The 14,856-nt window shown below is 39.3% G+C and overlaps 1 protein-coding gene across 1 annotated transcript; it reads left to right on the forward strand.

Annotated features, from left to right (window-relative positions):
* Positions 1-528: 528 nt before the first annotated feature.
* LOC126489626 (small nuclear ribonucleoprotein Sm D1-like) lies at positions 529-1,033 on the forward strand. Its single transcript, XM_050123979.1, has one exon. It carries the CDS (start codon positions 584-586, stop codon positions 941-943), a length of 360 nt encoding a protein of 119 aa, XP_049979936.1. The 5' UTR covers positions 529-583; the 3' UTR covers positions 944-1,033.
* The last annotated feature ends 13,823 nt before the right edge of the window (positions 1,034-14,856 follow it).

Here is a 14,856-nt window from a genome sequence, read left to right on the forward strand (position 1 = left end):
GATACTTCCCTTTCTAAGTCTTAGTCATGGTGTCTCTGCAGTGCAATAGAACAGTAACTAAGAGAGTTTTTATGTTGAACTATAGATTTCTTGGATTCGTTCTTCTTGTCTGAGAATTTGTATACTATCACCCTTAAAAATCTGACCATGGGAGGGTTTGGAGCGAGGAAAGTGAGTGGAAAATGATGTAATTATATTATAATTTCAAAAAAAATTTAAAAACATCTGAACTATACTGATATGGGATTCCCCTCTGTATGCTGTGAATGTGTTTTATTTCCAATGGTTAATAAAGAGGCTGCGTTCAGCCAATGACTTAACAGAATAAAGCCAGGCAGAAAATCTGAACAGAGATGTAGAGAGATGTAAAGAGGACTCAGAGTCGAGGAGACACCATGTAGCTGCTGAAGGAGCCAGATGCGCCCCAGAACCTTGCCGGTAAACCACGAGCCTCATGGTATACATAGAATAATAGAAATGGGTTAATTTAAGATGTAAGGGCTAGCTTCCGGCCATTCATATGGCTTGTCTGGGAGTCTTTGGGGCCTGAATTCCATGTCCAGAGGGAGGCTGCAGTGCTAGGATGAAGCTTGTGGGATTTTTGATGAAATTGAGTCATGAAACCGTAATCATTGAATTGAAGAATGGAACACAAGTCCATGGAACAATCGCAGGTGTAGATGTTAGCATGAATACACATCTTAAAGCTGTGGAAATGACCCTGAAGAACAGAGAACCTGTACAGTTGGAAACATTGAGTATTCGAGGAAACAACATTCGATACTTTATTCTACCAGACAGCTTACCTCTTGATACATTACTTGTGGATGTTGAGCCTAAAGTGAAATCTAAGAAGAGAGAAGCTGTTGCAGGACGAGGTCAAGGCCGAGGTAGAGGAAGAGGACGAGGTCGCGGCAGAGGAAGAGGGGCTCCTAGGCGATAATGTCTTTCAAGATTACTGTTCCAAAGTGATATGGAATTGGGGGATATTTTTTGTACAGGTTTTGTTTGTCAGTTTTTAATAAACCTAAGTGTGGGATGAAAAAAAAGATGTAAGGGCTAGCTAGAAATATGTGTAAGCTATTGGCCAAACAGTATTGTAATTAATAAAGTTTTTGTGTGATGGTTTCAGGTCTGGGCAGCCAGGAAACAAATGAGCAATCTCCGCCTACACTACAGCCTAATCTGTTAAGGCTCTAAATGAATAAATTTATCTTAACATTGTTATGACCTTGCATTCTTGTATTTTATTATATTTTTATACTTGTTTAGCCAATACTTACTAAATTGCTGAATTGAAGATAGAACAAAATGAATATTGTGCTGATTAGTAGATGTAGCCAAAGGCACACACTACGTAAGTGAATTGAATAGGAAAAGTGTTTGTGGTAATTCAACCCAAGGGCACTGTCAAGCTTCCTTTTGTTTTCAACAAGATCCCTTTTTAGGAAAACCAAAGGCATGGCAGAATCAATTATCAGATCAGGCAAACATCAAGTACCAATAACCAAGGAGAACATGCAGTGACTGTTGACAGACCTGTGTTGATGCTACGGACAGATGAAGGATAAGGTGGTATCACATACACACATACATTTACACCTGACTGTAAATAGCTTCTATGGTCTTATCACATGTAAACTGGATGACCATGTCATATCAAGTTAAGAATTAAGTTAGGAGGGTTCAATCATTAGTAGCGGAAGAGAGGATGGGTATTTATTTCAATATAGAATCTCAAACTAAGAGGAATGGGCCCACTTTCCTCACTACTCTCCAGTTTTACTTACATTATTATTTTCTTTTTAGAAAAGAAACTAAGGCTGAATAATTAGTGAGTCCTAAAGTGTGTGGATGTTTAATCAAATCAGCTTTTATTAAAGTACCATATCTGTATGCCTAGCTAGTGAATATGCAGATTTGCAAATTTAATTTTTTAATTAAGTGATGTCTGATAAGATTTTATTTATATAGTGCTTTTCTTCTCTGTCTAAACTTAAATGTATTGGGATTTGAAGCTAGAATGACTGGATCTGAGTACATACCCTCCCACATACTCCCTGACTTATCTAAGCAAAGTTCTTTAACGTTTCTGTGCCTCATTTTCATCATTTGTAAAATAGGAATACTAACATCTACCTCAACCACATTTTTGTAGGTAGTGCCTTATTTAAAATAACTTTTCTGTTAGTACTTGTTATTAGCTCTGACGAGTTATACAGGAGTTAAACTGGAAGACAAAATGTCACTGTTGTGGACTATTCATTCCTTCATACTGGGGGAAGATGCGTCATTGTGATAGGGTTAATAAAAAGCTAAACAGCCAATAGCTAGGCCATTAGATAAATAGCTAGGCTAATAGCTAAATGATCCATAGCTAGGAGGTTTAGCAGGGTTTTCTGGACAGAGAGAGCTTGGTAAAGAAGAAAGGTGGCTCCCAGCCAGATGGAGAGAAAGCAGGATGGGCAGTACAAAGTAAAGGGTGAATCTAAGTTATAAGAGCTAGTGAGAAACAAGCCTAAGCTAAGGCCAAGCTTTCATAGTTAATAATAACCTGCATGTCATTTTTTGTGAGCTGGCAGCCCCAAAAGTGAAGTCTGTCTACTACTGTTTGAATTAATCGAATAAACACCTAGACAGAAAAACAGGTTTATGTTGACTCACAATTCAAGGGCACAGTCCTCCATGCTGGGGCCAGTCCAGCATCAGGGCTTGAGCAGCTGTTCATGTTGTATCTGCAGGCAGGAAACAGAGAGTGATGCATGCCTGCATTCACCCAACCTTTTCCTTTTTATACAGTCCTCCACCTAGCCCCAAAAATGATGCCACCCACTTTTAGGCTTATTCTTCCCACCTTAATAAACCTAATCAAGATAATCCTTCACAGGTCACCCAGCAGCTAATCAAATTTAAATAACCTCTCATCCCAGTGCACTTGGGAGGTTTGTTTTCTTGATCCTATCAAGACAACAATATTAACTATCACACTTACTGAAGAAAATATTTCACTTCCCTTCTCAAGGTGAAAAGTAAATGAAAGTGGGAGAAAGAGGAGTGGTATCTTACTTGAGCTCACTCCACATGGGAATATGAGGTGATTCGTGGTTTATTTTCTATGGAAGATTCCAGAGAAAGAAAAACCACCTTCATTTCAATTATTCATATTCTCAATATAGAAAGATCCTAGGTTAGGGATGGAGCAAAGTCCTTTAATAAATTCTTGATATAACATTGCCCTCATTTTTCCGGATAAAAATTTCATTAGGATTTGGTACTAGCCCCTGGAACTAGCATTTGGGAGCCACTGAACTAGATGACTCTTAAGATTCCTCTATCCATGAGATGTTATGATTCTATGAAAGAATTTCATTTGTGCCTGGCCCAGAGAAGAGAACCAAGGGACTGAACCTGGGTCAAGGGACAGGCAGATCCTGAAAATGTGTTTGTAAAAGGGCTGGCAGTCAGGCCCAGAGCATTTCTCCTCGGAATTCTTAATCATATTTCCCAACTGTCAATATGGAGGAAAATTACCTAAAAAGGCCAGAGGGCTCTTGTGAGTAGAACTTTTTGTTGGACCTCTGTGCCCAGTTTTGGGCTTTGGGAATTTCATTCCCAGCCTAGGCGCCACAAGATTTGGAGGAAATGGCAGAAATCTTAACTTGAGCTTTTCTCCCAGTCCTAACATTTTAAATGTATTTGTTTCTTGTCTTCATAGGTTATTAGCAGTTACAGTTCTTCTCCTCTCACCTGTGCCCCACCCCCCCACCCCCATGAACCTATGAAGCCATGTTGCAGCAAATTGAAAAAGAAAACCCCATATCCAAAGTGATTTATCATTAATGTGAAATTCTATGCTAACCTGACAGTCAAAGTGGGAATCCCAAACTATTTCAGTGTTCACACTACAAGACAGACAGTCAGATGCCCCCCAGACCACAACATCTTGTACTCTATTAATTGTGTACTGATGGAGCCCTTTGGTTGTATTTGCATTTCCAAATAAATACAAACATATGTCACCATTTCTTTTATTGATTTTGGACTTCCCCAGGAAGGAAACACTGTTAAATTATAATAAATGATGTCAACTTAAACAAATAGTGCAAAACCCATTAAGAAGGCATTTGTTGCAGAGCTTGGCTTGATTTGTTGGCGTCAGTTGAAATCATGTCAAAATAATGTCTTTGGAAACCAAATAAAAATTTGTTTGCAGATTTGTCTGAAGCAAGCATTTCTAGAGCATAAAAATCCTTAAGAATCAATATGGTTTTATTCAGTATGCAAATGCACTATAAAGCATTACAGAACAAAGTCCATCATTGAATTATAGGATAGTGCTAGTGAATTAATAAATAATAATAGATGATAAATAATATAGTGACTGAATTAGATAATACATTTATGAAGAAGTAGAGGGGAAAAAAGATTAAGGAGGATAGTCTTGGGAGAAGATCAATTTTCAGATAACCTAAAATAACATTTTATATTCAGAAATTAATGGAATTTAGCCCTAACTCGCAATGTCCGGTTAAACTAAATTCCATTGTAGCCATTAAAAAAAAGAAGAAAGATGCAAAATGCCTAGCTCTGAAGTGATAACCATTTGGGTTCTAATATTAGTCAGCCTACATCTGTAATTTGCATAACTGTGTTTGCCTTCCAGGTAATTGGGAATTTAATTGCTATCAGAATAAAATTTGAGTGTTATTTCCAAATGATGTCAGTGCTATGTATCCCAATGTGCAATTTTGAGACTCACTGCAATTAGGTAGATAGGAAGGCTACAGTTCTAAGTGGGTTTCTCCTCAGCATCTCCCAGGTCGTCGTCTGCTGCCTTCTTCACTGTGGTATCTGAGTTGAACATTGACCTTGGGCTCCTATGTTTTCTCTTCCCAGTAAATCAGATCCACTTTCCTTCCCGTCCTTTTTTAAGCGCCCAAAGATGTTTAAAGGAGATAATTTTGTAAAATAGTTAATTCTTTAACCCATAAACTTCTCAGTTTTTATTCTTGTGAAGTAAAATAAGAATTAAACAAATAAATGAAAGAAATCTCAACCATCATCTACTATCACCAAAGTTTCATAAAAAGAAAGATACTTTAATGCCCTCCACAGATAAAAGCCAGAAGGATATAATCTCAGAATAATGGGCAACATTTTTACTGAATACAGTTAGTTTTACGACAAACTCTTTCTGTGCTGACCTTATTTTTCTAGTTTTTGCAAAAGTAATAGTGAAATTTCATCATCACCTGGCACGATCTAGTAAAGCTGGTATTTGAAAACTGCTATTCTAAATCATGAACATTGCTGTGATATTAAGAAGGGAGCTTGGTTTTCTCATTGCTGTTTCTCCGTGGTAGGGTAAAGTACAATTAGAGAACAAAGCAGAATGAAGCTCTGAGACTCGGCTTAGAGAGCAGACACTAACAGCTAGCTCTGGGGTAAAGTAGGAAGAATGCACAGGACTGAGGCATGCCAAGGCTAAGTCAGCAGGGAGGTTTCACTTGGTAGAGATGACTTCTCAAAGAGAAATGCCTGTAGTTACTTTCCCTTGCTCTCACAACTTCTTTGACACGGACGGTTAGAATTGCAGGGCTTTGTGTGGCAGGGCTGGATTTTTTTCCTATCTATATCACACCGTGCAGCCTGCTTCCTTGTTGCAGTGGCTGGCTGCTACACGTCCCTTTCCTCTATAAGGAACTACTGATCTTATCCCATTACTGGCTGGCAAGAATAGCATTTTTTACTGATTTGATTTTTGCAAACAATCCTATAGGCAAAATTTGCTTAGATTCTGAGAGATTCACATTACTAAATTATGCATATGTTGTATGTAGCTACGTATATTTGTATGTGTTTGTGTTTTCCCACTCCTAATTCAGATCATACCAATTTCCTTTTTACCTTTGGGGAAAAAAAGACCCAAAGAAGTGTTAAATCAAAGGTTTAACTAAGTGTTGTCAGGGTTTTGGCTGTGGGGATTGTTAGAAGCATTACGAGGGAAAATCCTACAGAACAATGCCTTGTTGTTAGTTGTGAATGAAACCCAGAGACCATCAGAGGGAGTAGTTTAGCTGCTTTGAAAGGGCTCAGAGGGAGACAGATAATAAATGTGCAACAAACAATCCAATGTCAGAAATGATCACTATTGCAAAATGAGACCAAAAACCTATGCTTTTAGCAATTTCTACACATGAAGATCTAACTCTGGCCATGGCAATATTAACTGAATCATTCTTTGAATCTGGCTAGGGTGGAATTTCACAAGGACAAAGAGGATTTGTTCACTAACCGACAAGAGAGGTACTGGTCATGCATGCTTAAATGTGTTAATGGTTCTGGTCTTTAATGGTACCAATTTAATGAAGATGCTGTTATGCATTTTTAATTGTTCTCCTCTGATTTGACATTATCCATGCCTTCCTGACTAATGTGAAGATTTGTTGGCCAGCACTACAATTGGCTGAAACTGAATCATTATATTGTCAGTCCATCCCACATTTCGTTTGCTTTTGTGTTCTCTAATGCTGTGCAACTCTATTGATGGGGCCCGCTTTCAGGTCCAGATCATCCTTTGCCTCATTCTTTAGAAATAACATTGTATTTGTGTGTGTGTGTGTGTGTGTGTGTGTGTGTGTGTGTGGGAAGGCTGAGTAATGTTATATGTGTGCAGGTACTTGTAGAAGCCAGAAGAGGGCAAATGATACTCTACGTCTGGAGTTACAGATGGTTCTGAGTCACTCAATACATGGGTTCTGGGAACTAGGCTCCAGTCCTCTGGAAGAGCAGGAAATGCTCTTAGCTCCTGAGCCATCTTTCCACTGCCCTTTACCACATTCTGAAATCAATGTTTCCCATGACAGAACATATACCAACAAATTCATATCTCTTTAGTAGTCTTTGAAGCACTTAGCTCGTAGTAAACTTCATGCATTTATTCTGCCCATGAATTATAATAGTCTCGGCTGGTCTCTGTAAGTGACTTCTCTGAAGTTTGGTTAGATTTCTCTGAAGCCTGTCTAGTAATTTGACTTTTCCTCCTAGGAAAAGTCCCCACTCAAAATTTGGCTGCCCTCCTGTCAATCTTTTCTCCCTAGACTCTTGCCCAGCCCACTTTATATCCAACTAACTGGCAAGGTTCTGGACATAGCATGAGGATGCTAGATAATTTGTTTCACTTCTGGGTTGGAATTCCTCCAGGATCCCTTACTGGTGTGTTAACTCTTCCCTCCACTAACTCTAGTTTGAGGGGATGGATATTGCTCTGGATCTTCCTACTGGAGTACAGCCTCTGCATTATAGTAAGGGTCTCTCAGCATCTAAGAGTATCTACTTGGCCCAGCTCCCTCTCCTTTCATATGTGCTGTTGGAATTCATCAGTGATTGTCTTTGTAGATAATATGTTGGGTTCGGGTGCTGCAAAACACACCTCTACAGCTTTATGACTACCAGTGATTCCTTAAAAGGCTTGCTGTTTAAGATTCAGACATAAGATTGTGTCTGTATATGATGTTGCAAAATTGCATATATTTCAGGTGTCCTAGTTAGCATGGAGTAGCATGAGCTGTGGTAATAAGCAAGTCCACGCATGCAATATCTCAATACAATGCTTCATTTCTTGTCTACATAGAAATCCTGTGTAAGTTTTCAAGTCAGGATTGTGATTATTCTTCCCAAAATTATTTAGATATTCAGATTTTTTCTCTTTGTGGCGCCTAGATTTTCTAAGCTTTTGATGGTGTCTACACTTAGCTTGTGGCAAATAAGAGCAGGCCTAGAAAGACTCTTCTAAAAGCTTGGATCTGTAGGTGATGCCTTATCCTTTCTCTTGTGTGTCATTGGTCAGAACTCAGAGACATGGTTACATGTAATTTCAAGTTGGGTAGGGAATATGCATTGATTATTTTGCCTTAAAACTGGGAGGAGGGCTTTTGGAAGATACCCTAGTCTCTGCTGTAATGAACGAGGAAAACACGAATTTGCTTTTAGCCTTCCATACATTAACTCAGTTCTGTTTGGAAAATTGCTAGTACTACAGGAAGGAAAATAATATTACAAAATAATGAAATATGGGCCAGGTTAGGGAATAAAAAGGGAGCAAGTAAGGGCACAACATTGATAATATGGGTTACTGATGGGAAGGGTCAGATTTCTCAGACATGATGAGTTTGAGGGTCATCAATTCATGCAAAGCCTGGGACTGCACAAGGAGGCTACTAGTTATAGCAGATCCAGATAAAGAGATAAAGATAAAAAGGGTGCTTTTAGAGGCATGTCCTTGTATTGCTCCCTAATGTTTGCCAGGTGAAGGTCTTCAGTCCTTGAACAATTGAACTTTTAGCCTGCCCAGCTTCTTAGTTTGCACCTTCAGGCTCCTGCTTCTTATCAGTGTTTCCAGGTCCATTGTAAACCAGTACTAAATCCCATTAATTTTACCATTCTCTGGCCTTAGAGTAAATCTCCGTGAAACAATAGTTTTCTTAAAGCTGTCCATTTGGCGTGAAACTTCCCACTGAGAGGCTTATATATGAGGCAAAATCTTTTCATGTAGAAATAAATTTGATCTCCTCTTGATCTGCTTGGGTTTCATGAACAGGAACTGACCTCTAGTTCATCTGCTCCCCACTTCAGGAGTCCTGTTATATGTGAGAAGTTGACTTGTGCTGGGGACTAACTGACATATCCTTAACCATGTAGCTGGAGCATGAATTGATAGTTGAGGTGAGTGAGAAGGTGAAGGTTGCTTAGCTGCGAGCCTCAGATGTTGGCTGCAGAGCTGTTAATGGGGCTGAATATGATTTGTGTTTGGCCTGCAAGCACTTTGCAAAGGTAGAGAAGTGGCAAAGGTCTGAGGATGCAGAGGCATAGAAACCGTAGATTTTGCTTTTTTAGCTTGAGCTCTATATGTGCTCACTAGATGGCAAAATAATCATTGAAGGTGAGAGATAAGGTAGTCATCTCTTGTGAATGAATAGATTTCTAAGGGGTTCAGGGTCTTAATATTTTAGATTTAGTCATGTAATGTATTTGTGAACATGCTTCAAAGTGTCCTTTTCTCACAGTGCCCAAGACTTCACCATTATAGATCATTCCTTAAGAGCTTTCTAAAGCATTTTTAATAAACAAAGTTTGTTTAATCAACAGTTATGTAGTGCACAAGTTCGAAAGGACTTACAGGTATGAATCTACTTCTTTCTCACAACAACCCTCTGATGTAGGTACTATTTTTACACAGAAGTCCCATGTTGTAGATGATGACAAAGAGGGACTCTCAGACACATAGTTAGTGAATGGCAAAGCCAGGCTTACAAACCCAGATAGTCTGGTGGGAGACACCGTCTGTGTTCCCCACCATTACCCCGTACTGCCTCTCAGCATATGTTACATTTGTTTGGGGGGACTGATACCTAGTCTATTAGAAATTCATTCACCTAATGAGACTCTCTTCCTTTCTATCTAGTAGAGTATCAGGATTCTGAATGTTTTGAAGAAAAGGATCATTAATGGTCTTGATTAGATTCTTGGGGGAACCAGAGTGTCAGGATGATTGTCTTGTTAAAGAACTAGATCTATCAACACCGATTTTCCTTAAACATGGACCATTCAAGGAATAGCACCATTGCCTCTCTCCTGTATGCAATATGAATATGATTCCAATAATTAACATTTCTAGTGTCTCATCTCTTTTTCAAGTCATTTTATTTAGTGAACCCAGAAGCTATATAAGCTGGACGTGAAACTACCAGAGCAACAGTATTTTGGTTGACTGGGAAGCTACAAGCGACCATTTTAAAATTGTGCTTTGCTTCTGTATTTACAATCATTGTACCCTGTTTTTCCAGTGCAACTCCTTGGCGGGAGGTTACTCGCCAGGCTTGCTTTCACTTCCCCACGGATAATTTGGTAGTGGACATTGTTCTCTGATCACTTGAAGCTCCTGTTAGCTTTTTTTATGTCCTATGCCCTCCCTCACACTGTGTTCTGCGGGTGACTGACAGTTGGTTCTATTGCTGTCTTTTCAGAATGTTTTCACCTGGTGTTACATAGCCCATGGCTTTTCCTCTACAGCTGACTCTTTTCTCCATCCCTAGCTGTGACTGTTCACATCTTCAAATCATGTCTTAGACTTACTCGTATCTCTCGCTGGATATTCCAGAGGAATATCTGGTGGGAACAGGGAGAGGCATTGATAGTTTGGGTAGCTGTTTCCTTACTTATCCTTGTCTCTGGGACAACTTTCCTGGGTAGACACTATAAAAAGTCAAGCAATAGGGAACTAGGCACCTACTATGCACAGGATGTAGATAAACCAGACCCTCTGAGTCAAACTCACTAGGGCAGAATGAATATCCTCATATAGAGAAAGGGAAAAAAATCACTTGGCTGCTAAGCAGACTTGTCATTCTCTGTGCAATGACTAGGTATTCAGCTCCTACACTTTGGCGCTGAGCTCACTGTCTTCATAATTAATGCTAAAAAAGAGAAGATTTGGAAAGAATACTGAAACAAAAGGCTGAGTCTCCAGAGGGATCCTTCGAAGTGGACTTGGCGCCACCACCCCCAATGCACACTATTAATCCCTCACGGCCACATTCAGGGAATACCAATGTACTTCTTGGGTCCCCTGGTTCAATCTCACCATAAGACAATTGACCTATTGCCACCATAAGGAGCAAAACCTCAAACAAAGCAGCTGCTGAAAGGACTTTATCAAGCTGGAAATGAATTATTAATATGGTTCTGAAAGGGACTGGCATCAGAAACCAGGCTTTTTATTATTTACATTAATGAGCTGGAAGATGATGTAGTGATCAAAATCTCAAGTTTGGCGAATGCTGCAGTTTGCAGTGCAACAATGAATAACGAAACAATAACATTCAACAAATATAAATGCAGACTAATACATTTCTGAACAAAGAACCCAAGGAGGGACTATTTTCAGAGCAGGAAAGGCTAAAGAATAGTCTCAAGTCATTATGGAAATACCCTGCAGTTGGTTTGTTTGAGGATGAAACTCAGACTTACGAAGGCAAGAAAACAAATGCCAGACTGCCTGCTGAACAGACACAATACAATGCACCTATCAAAGGTTGTAGCTTTATCTCTACTAGAGATGTGTGCCCAATACAATATGCCATTCGCCTCTTATCTACCTCGAATGATAAAGCAAATTATTCTAACTTAATATCATTTTCTCTTCCTCAGACAGATTCCAAGTCTTCGCCGCATGACTGGCAGAGGATTGTGTGTGTCTGGGCTTTCTGTGTACTTCCTCAAAGTTGGTTACAACTATCTTTTCCCCACCAACACCTTGACCCTCTTTATCAGAATAGTGTTCTACTTAACCAACTTTCTCCATTCCTTGTAGGCACCAGACTAGCAATGCCACAGATGGATGAAGGGGTCTTTTATTATATTAGATCCTTTCAAAGGCTAGTATTTTAATTTTGTTTGAGTTATATTTTATTATATATTGTTCGGTTGCTTACACTTCTCTACATTTCTGCCTTTCATAGAGATCTCAATGGTGACCTTTTTCAGTCCTTAAGCATTTACGAGCTCTTGGTTATTGGTTGTTTGTCAGGCTCTTAACCTATCACTCTCCTAGTCTTTCACTTAACCTATCACTCTCCTGGTCTCTTTCTCTGTTAACAGTTTCTTTGTGCAAACTCTAGCCTGCCCACAAGAGCTTGACTTAGTGACTGCTCTGATAATTAGAACCCGCATAATCTCTACCAAATGTGCTTGCTTTTCTATCTTGCCTTCTTTTCTTAGTAAGACTTGAACCAACCATACTTAATATTTTTTTTGTGCTATTACAGTTAGTTTTTCTTATTCAAATCGATACCATTTTTTTCCAGGAAGGTTTTTTTTTGGTGCACTTAGAAAAAGGAATATAGAGAGGGCTATGAGTGTGTTTATAGCCATTTGAAATTATTTTCAACAATTTCTGTTTAATATCAACTGAAGAAAGGCAGTGCATTTAAAAATAATTGTAAACAGTGTTAAAGATAATGGTTTATAATGATGACCTTTGGGTTATTGCTATCCTAATCCTGAGTCTTGACTTAGAAAATCCTTTGCCAATGCTTAGGAAAGATTTTTGATTTGGTTTAGATGCGTCTGTCAGTGAAGCATAATAAAATCCTTATGTATATACATTGATACTCACTGATTTTAAATATTACAGTGATTAATATTGTCAACTGTGGACAGAGTGACCACCTACCTACCTCATGCTCCTATCTCTGTTCCTTCAGTATCATTATAGGCCATGACTTCAGGTTATAAGCCCTAATAAACTTTTCCTTCCTTAAACTGCTTTTGTCAGGTATGTCACAACAACAAGAAAGTAACAAAATTAGAAACTTAGTACCACTGTGGGGTCATTGCCATGATAAACCCGAGCATGTGACTTCTATAACTTTGGAAGTGTGTTACAAAGAGTGTATTGCATGGTAGCATTCAATACTGTGACATGATTTTAGTTCATTGCTCTTACTGAACTCTACAATGGGAGAAAGCAACACGGGGAGTAAACATATGAAAAGTGTGTCCATTAGAGGAGAAATGGGAGAGTTTAAGGTTCATGACATGGTAGCTACTGGGAAAACACTTGCAATTGCGAAAGAGGCTAGCACTATTAAGGGAAACCTGGTTTGCTATAGAACAATAGGCACTGGGTTTTGATCCTACTGCAATACTGGCTTTGTGGGAGCCTAGGCTGTTTGGATGTTTACCTTATTAGACCTGGACGGAGGTGGGAGGTCCTTGGACTTCCCACAGGGCAGGGAACCCTGATTGCTCTTTGGGCTGACTAGGGAGGGGAACTTCATTGGGGGAGGGGGAGGGATATGGGAGGCGGTGGCGAGGAAGAGACAGAAATCTTAAAGAAAGAAAGAAAGGAAGAAAGAAAGAAAGAAAGAAAGAAAGAAAGAAAGAAAGAAAGAAAGAAAGAACTAACTCTGTGGGGAGAGCCCTATCAGCCCTATCCAGTGATAGCTCCATCTAGTGTGCAAATTGAGAATGCCACTGAACTGTTGTGTGTGCATTTTTTTTTTCTCTCAAAACTAACTACCTAGGGCAGAGAAGGACTTCCCCAGAACCAATTCACAGAAGGTACACAGAGGACTATGTAACTGTGGTTAAAGTTGATCAAGCTACATCTAATGCTGGCAGGAGAACCTGGAGTCTTGTGCATGTGCTATGAATTTTATCGGCATGAAAGGTGTGAGAGGTGGGTATCAGGAGACTGTATGGAGTTTTCAGGAGGCCACTGAGTCCCAAGAATAGATGGCAGGATTGGAAACCCAGAAAAAGAAGTCCCTAAGGGACCACTGTAACCCTAGGATGTTAGAATTGCCGGAATCATGGGTGGTCTACCTAGGAAAACTGCATGCACGAAAGTGGAACTGGCCTAAGAGAAAAGCTATATATGCTACTGGCAGCAGAGCTTTTTGGTTTAAAATTGTCTTCAAATATATTGTCCTACTTAATCCTTATATTAATCAAACTACATGAAATCACCTCTATCTGAGCATCTTGAACTAAAAAAGGAAAAGAACATTTCTTAAAGCTCAGTCCAACAGTGTACAGATGAGGAAATTGAAGGTTAGCAAGATTAAGTGGCTTCCCATGTTCATCCATCTGTCCAATAGGAAGTAGACCTAGCGTTCAAATTCCCCAGTCCCGCTGTCATTTTTTCCTTTGATATTTCCTTCCAAATTTAAAATTTTCTAAATATGGGTTACAAGTTCCATATTCACTCATAAGTGGTTTTTAAACATAAAGTAAAGAAAACAGCCCACAAATTACAATCCCGGAGAACCTACACAACAATGAAGACCCTAAGAGAGACATACATAGATATAATCTACATGGGAGTAGAGAAAGACAAGATCTCCTGAGTAAATTGGGAGCATGGGGACTTTGGGAGAGGGTTGAAGGGGAGAGGTAGTAAGGGGAGCAAATAAAAGTAATAATAAAAAAAACCAAGTTCCAAAGATCAAGTGTTATGTTTAATTTACAATGACCCACTGGAATAAATAAGTTTGGAATGCTTGTGACCATCTTAGCAAGTTTCAAAAAATTCAGAAAGACAGTGACAGCAAAATTCTCACAGAAACAATCCCAACTATGCCCTCTCCTTTGAAATATGTCAATGTCTAGATATCTGACTCTTGTTTCTCCCTTGTTGAGAGTAAGACCACTACCACTGTCTTTGAACCAAATATGAAGTAAGCTATCATTAAATTCCAGCCAGGAGGATGGGCGCTGGCCAGGACCATCCTGGGTTCCCAAGAAATGAGGCTTAAAAAGGCAAAACCACCGATCCACTGTATTTACCATCAAGTCCAATCAGGTACAAGCATATATCCTGATGTACTTTCTAGCTGTGTACCCCCTGCCTACATCCAATCAGCGCCAAGAATACGTCTTGACACTTGTCCTGCCCACATACCTCTCATCCACATGTGAGCAGGCACATCCAGTGCAGATGGGTCAAACAAACATAAGACAAACAGGAACTTACTCTTTATTGTCGTAACTACAAACAGAGCCTTTAACCTGCAAGTTATATTTTTAGCGTTTTCATCTCCTATTAGCAAGGTATATTATTCTTTTTTTTTAAAAAAAAGATTTATTTATTTATTATGTATACAACATTCTGCCTCCATGCATGCCCACACGCCAGAAGAAGGCGCCAGATCTCATTACGGATGGTTGTGAGCGACCATGTGGTTGTTGGGAATTGAACTCACGACCTCTGGAAGAGCAGTCAGTGCTCTTAACCACTGAGCCATCTCTCCAGCCACAAGGAATATTATTCTTGTTGTTATTTTGGCCTCTTAT

Source organism: Alexandromys fortis, unplaced genomic scaffold, assembly GCF_014885135.2.
Source record: "Alexandromys fortis isolate MF-2015 unplaced genomic scaffold, M_Fortis_MF-2015_v1.1 scaffold_224, whole genome shotgun sequence".
NCBI lineage: Eukaryota > Metazoa > Chordata > Mammalia > Rodentia > Cricetidae > Alexandromys > Alexandromys fortis.

Coding starts and splice junctions, on each gene's coding strand:
- LOC126489626 (XM_050123979.1), top strand. CDS start 584: ATGAAGCTTGTGGGATTTTTGATGAAATTGAGTCATGAAACCGTAATC.